This window comes from Caenorhabditis briggsae (genome assembly GCF_000004555.2).
Source record: "Caenorhabditis briggsae complete genome, chrII, whole genome shotgun sequence".
NCBI lineage: Eukaryota > Metazoa > Nematoda > Chromadorea > Rhabditida > Rhabditidae > Caenorhabditis > Caenorhabditis briggsae.
The window spans coordinates 6,592,499-6,598,885 of record NC_013486.2 but is presented as its reverse complement, the minus strand read 5'-3'; the positions used below and the strand labels follow the sequence as shown (position 1 = coordinate 6,598,885).

At 38.3% G+C, this 6,387-nt stretch overlaps 1 protein-coding gene across 1 annotated transcript; it reads left to right on the top strand.

Moving 5' to 3' along the window:
- Nucleotides 1–2,120: 2,120 nt before the first annotated feature.
- Nucleotides 2,121–3,155, top strand: CBG25534 (the record flags this gene model as incomplete). The annotated part of the gene is made up of 1 exon (XM_045242201.1): nt 2,121–3,155. One exon carries the CDS (start codon nt 2,121–2,123, stop codon nt 3,153–3,155), a length of 1,035 nt encoding a protein of 344 aa, XP_045099347.1.
- Nucleotides 3,156–6,387: the final 3,232 nt, after the last annotated feature.

Here is a 6,387-nt window from a genome sequence, read left to right as displayed (position 1 = left end):
TCTTTTGAGATATAAAACTCCTAGAAATGTTGAAAACTGAAAGAGGAGATACATTTTTTCTGTAAAAAATCTTGAAAATTGGCATTTTTTGGAATATTTTCTTCCGGAAAAGGATCATAAAGAATGCTTTAACCCCTGATTAATTGTTTGGGAATTATTTGAATCGTCTAAAATCTTCACGAAATAAGATAAAAAAATCTTGAAAATACGGCTTTAGGCCTGCAATTGTGATCGCGCCAAATTTTTTTTCGGTAGATCAATAATTAATTTGCAGTTCGGAAATGTTCTGTGGGAGAGCGTGCACAGAACTGTAGAATATTGATCTCAAATTTCTCTATTGTTCACTTCATTTGTTCATATTCGGCCGATGAGGTGAAAAGTATGGAAAACAAAATTCAGGAATTCCCCAATTTTCGAGATCCAATTCAAAGGTTTCAGCAACAAGGAGCTTACAATGTATGCTGAAAACTTTTCAGATGAATTTTTTTCATTTGAAAAAAAAAAACAATATTGATGCATTTACTCAAAGAAAACAGAGTAACGCACAGTATTTTCTCTAATAGAAGCCCGCCGTAAATCGTCAACTTCAAACTCAATTATCTCGATTCTGTAAAAGATATCAAAATTTTGTCAACTGATAAAATGTTTATCATATTTTCACAAACATTTTATTAGTTGAAAAAATTATTATATCTTTTACAGGAATCAAGATAATTGAGCATAAAGTTGACGATTAGGATGGGCTTCTATTAGAGAAAATACGGTAAACACTCTAATAGAAGGCCACATCCCTTCAACTTCAAGCCTATTTATCTCGGTTTCTGTGAGAGATATTAAAAAATAGTCAACTGATGAAATACATTTGATGTGACGATGAACATTTTGTCAGTTGGTCATTTTTTGATATCTTCCACGGGAACCGTGATATATGAGCTCAAAGTTTGCAGTTCGGGTGATTTTTTATTAGTGATTACAGTATTTAGAATTCGAGCTTTTCAATTTTACAACTAGTAAGAAACAAAGAAACTAAAATCAATTTCTTTCTCTTCTCTTCTTACACTTCTTATCCCATTCCATTCCGATTTCATGTGTTCGATTTCATTCTTTTTTCGATCACCTCTCAACACACCTTATAGCCAATTTTCACATTTTCAAGTGGCTCAAAAAAAGAGGAACCGAAAAGAAAGAAGTGAAAAATCTAGATGGTGCCATCTCGTTTTGTTTGGATTTAGAATTGAAGAAGTGCTCCGGAAGAAGAGAAGGCGACACTTCTTATTTTGGGAAGAGCATCATGATTTATTGGCTGGGAAGAGAAAAAGAAGACGTAACAGGGAAATTGGAAAATGTGTTTTTTCGAGAGGGAAACGGTAAATCAGATTGGATGGAATAAAGTTCCAAGGCAAATTTTTGATGACCAATCACTCATCTCAAGAGAGTCGAGCGGACGGGCATGAATGTGTTTGTAGAAGTGATCAAAACTGATGCGAGGAATCGAAAAAAGAGGGAAAAGGGGGCGGAGCCGGCGGGAAGGGACGCCGGAACGTTTGAAGCACACACGTAATAGGCAGTAAGCCAATTGTTTCTTTTTCTTCTAGTTTTGATTCTTGTTTCAGGGCGAGAACATACACATTACATAACAGATAAACAAACGGTTTCCGTGCAATTATGATCAAAAGACCGCTCATTTCGAAGGAATGGAAGAAGCACTGGACGAGAACTGTGGAACGTCATGGATTCCAGTTGTTCTGGAAAAAAATAGACAGCAAGTGGACCTATTCTGACCTTAACCAATTTATATTATTGTAAAACCATTAAAAATAGTTTTTGGACCGAACTTTTAACAAACTGAATTTACCATAAACACTCTAATAGAACGTCACATCTAACTTTCAACTTTAAGCAAGTTTATCTTGGTTCCTGTAAAAATGTCAAAGAGTGGCCAACTGTTAAAATGTTTATCATATACAGGGTGGCCGATAAGTATAGGACGCTCGCTTTCAGCGTTCCCTGGCACGGTGCCAAGGGATATTTTCGAAAAATTTCGAAACTTTTCGAAAGTCCAGAGACTATATAAGTAAGCTTCTCAGTCATTTGTTCTCACTTCTCCATATCGCCGAGCTATGAAAAGTTCTCCTCATCGTCCTTCCATTGAACTCTTGTTCAAGAGAGGCCTCGGAAGTGCTGAGATCGCTCGACGCCTTCAAATTTCGTCTTCGACGGTTCGAAACGTTGTCGCTGCTATCAAAAAGCGAGGAGATGCTTCTGAAGTAAAAAAAAGCGGACGTCCACGTTCTGTCAACACCCGGAATACTCGTGCAATCATCAAGAAACGGATCATTCGAAATGATGGATTGAGTCTCAATAGGATGGCGTCACAGCTTGGAATTGCCCGATCCACTGTCCAATCGATTGTCAAGAACGACTTGAAGCTCAAAAGTTACAAACTACGTCGTGGACAGTACCTCTCGGACAAATCGAAAGCGATGCGACTCGAAAAATGCCGAAAATTACTCCAGCACTTTCAAGTGCGCCGCGTCTCTGACGTTATCTGGACAGACGAGAAGATCTTCACTATTGAACCTCTTCTCAACCGTCAAAACCAGAGACAGTTATTGTCAAAGGATGACAGCATGTCTCCGAAACGTCGTCTTGCCCATAACCGCCTTTTCCCGAAAAGTGTCATGGTTTGGGCCGGTATCACGGCAACCGGTAAAACTCCGTTGGTTTTCATTGAAAGAAATGTGAAAATCAACTCGGAGGTGTACCAAAAGATTGTGTTGATGGATAATTTGTTACCCTGGGTCACTCAGCACTTTGCTGGTGGTCCATTTATCCTTCAACAAGACTGGGCACCGTCCCATGGCTCGAGATCGACATTGGCCGTCTTGGAGGCGCATTTCCCTGGATTCCTGGACAAGAACTTGTGGCCTGCTTCCAGCCCGGATCTCAATCCGATGGATTTCAGCGTTTGGGGCATGTTGGAAGGGAAGATCGCGGGAAAAGTTTTTGCTACTGTCGATGACTTGAAGGCCGCTCTCGAGGTAGCATGGGCTTCGATCGACGACGGATACCTGCGGCGCACTGTCAATTCGGTGAAGAAACGTTTGAGAGCCTGTGTCAAAGCTCGTGGATCCAACTTCGAATTTCTCTTGTAAAATCAAATTTTCTGCTTATTTTTTGTTGTTTAATAAAGGTTGTTCTCGAAAAATCCTCAAATTGAAAAAATGGGAGCACTTTCAAAACGTCCTATACTTATCGGCCACCCTGTATACATAGTTTATCAGTTGACCACTTCAGGATATCTCTCACAGAAATGAGAAAAATTGGCTCGAACTTGACGGTTTGGGTGACACTCCATTAGAGTGTTTACGATAATCTTATGAACAAAGTTTCAATAGATTCTCTGAATTAGTGGGTTCTAATACATTTTTAAACCAGCAGCAAGAAAGATTCCTTAGAAATATCCCTAGAAGAGAGAATAAACAATTCTAACACCTAGGTATTATTAAAATTTTTAGAAATAGATACTCAAAATTCCGGTCAGTTTTCGAGATGCTTTTCGAACATTGCTTTGGTTTACCTGAATCTTCAAAGAAAGGTACAATTACCTTGTGATATGCATAAAAGTACTAAAAATGAAAGTGACACGAAATAGGGGTGTATAACCATCTCGGCCACCCCGGCAACCACAAAACCGGGCATGTTCATACAAGTAGTACATAATAGTAACGGAGAGAGAGAGAGAAAGAAAGAGTATTCCGACCTCTTCGGAATCATCAGAGAGGCAAAGAGGATGTTATTATATATGAGTATTCGACCGCCTGGAGAAGAAAAAGCGTAGAATTCAAAGAGAGGATCACAGAGAAATAGACGAAACACACATAATATAAATAAACAGGAGGCGGCTAGAACCCCCCTTTTTCCCGCTGGTTGTCCCCGTAGAATAATTGGTCACCTAGAAGTGTTTTGATGAAAAGAAATTACTGTGAAAAGGTTGGTAGAAACTCCGATTATAGTCTTAGATTTTAAGTCTGTTTTCAGCTGAACTAAATTAAAAAAATAAATGATGGGCGTTCAACTGATTATTTTACTATTTTGGTCTGTGTTGATAACAGACGAAAAAACTGCACGATAGTAAGATAACCCAGCAGTTTTATACCTAAACGCGGAGGGAGTGGTTATCCGTTATATACGAGAAATTCGTCGTGTTTGATCCAGTTACTTGTTGATTGATAAGAAGGCGTGGTTGATCCAAAATAGTTATCCTTATAAGAAAATGTGAGCATTGCGATTACCACAGACGGGGCAACACTTGCCCCCGCCAAAACTTAGATTTCCTAGTACCTTCTATGATGGCACAGGGTTCCAAAAGGCGAGGTCAGAAATCGTGCCCCAGATAAATTTCAGGCCTGACGAAATTTAATAGTTCCAAAGTGCACATATGAGTTTGATATGTGTATTTTTAATCAACTTTTTCGTCCATCGTTATACGTTTGATACTCAGCCAACAAAAAAAAAAGAATCCCCCAATTTTCCAAACAACACGCATCTTTTGGTCCCCCTGTCACTATGTGGACGCGGAACCAGTAAAGTAACTAAATAAAACCGCGTCGAAGGCGCACCAGCTAGCTGGTATATCATAAATTCATATTCAAAAAGGCTTCTCACATAGATTACAAACAAATTTTCGCAATTCAGATACCCGTTTCTTTGACACTTCCCTTCAAAAAAAAAGTCAGTTCTTATCAAAAAATGAAAGAAAATAACGAATGAACAGATAAATGAATAGTGACACATATTTGCCCTTTTTAGCAATTTTTAAGCAGAAAAAAATCAAAAAGAAAATAAAAGAAAATCGGGGGGATGTGGGTGTGTTTCAAAACTGACTCAGAAACTACTTGTCCCTCTTCTTCTTCCTCTCTCGATTTCTACCAATTCTCTCACCCTCATTTTCTGTTCCTCCTCCCATGTTTAGTCGGGGGCTCCGCGAGTCCATTCGAAGAGTTTAGAGAGACCAGAGAAAAATAGGAGAATGAGAGTTTAGAAGGGCAGTAAACAACAACAAAACAGGAGGAGAAGAACGAGAAGAAGAAGGAAAGCGAGTAAAATGAGATGAACTGCTGTAGCGGTTTTACGTTTCGAAAACGAAAACCGATGAATTTTGAATGAGATAGGATAGAGATAGCAAAAAGCGATGAGTACGAAACGAAAAGAAGAAGAAAGAAGGCGCGAAATTTGAATTTTTGATGGGCATTCTGGGAGAAATAATTGTTTTCAGATGGCACAATGGATCAAGCAGCAACTCGAGGGGCACTTTGAATATAAAGGGAGCAGAAGATCTTGGAGGAGACAAGCTGTACAAGTCAAGAAGATTTCCTATATGTGTCACGATTCATAATGAACAGGAGAAAAGTGAGAAGATGCGCCTAAATGACCGACACTTCTCCATTTTTTGCCTATGAATGAATTGAATGCGTTAAGTGGGAATGAATGCGAGCAAATCGAGACACACACGACCACTTTGTGAAATGGAAAAAAAGAAGAAATGACCCTTCCGCTTCGAAGACGACGTCCTTCACGCCGTTGGAACGTGTTTCTGGTTCAGTTGTCATGGATACTCATCCCTCCGTTCTGGTCACTCTCTTCTGCTGGACACTAGGCTAGCTGGGATTAGCATGTTTTGAAATTCATAGAACACTCATAGAATTCGTTGAAATTCACGTCCAATGTACATTCTGAAAAGGAATAAAAATAGAAATTCAGTGAACTGGGGAAAAAGTGTTTCTGAAGAAAGATGCCGTAAACACTCTAATGAGCTGAGATCAATTATCTCAATTTCTATAAAAGATAAAAAAATCTGTCAACTGATAAAATGTTAGTCATACTATTACCAACATTTTATCAGTTGACCACTTTTTGATATCTCTTATGGAAATTGAGATAATTGAGCTCAAAGTACGAGTCTAGGGTGGCCTTCTAGAGAGTATTACCGTTTTTAGTATTTCTGACGGTAGTTACCATTTTTAGTATTTCTGTAGCCAATATATTTATTTGAGTGAGTTTGATGAGTGAGAATCAATAACTACAGTAAATATTAGTTTGGGTTTCACAACAACCCGAAGAATCCAATAATAATAATATTATTATTTACAAATGTCTGAACTGTAAGGGAAAATATTCAAAAATGAAAAGAGTAAAAAATCGGCTTCTGTTTCTGAGAAAAGATTTTTATATTCAGCTTAAATACCGTATTTTGGTCACATAAAAAATTTCCGCGGTTGTAACATCCCGAAGTGATCAGAATGAAATCTTATTGGGTAAATCGAGACATGTTAAGAACCTAAAAATATATATTAGAAGGGTCATCTTTTGTATAGTTCTAAGAAA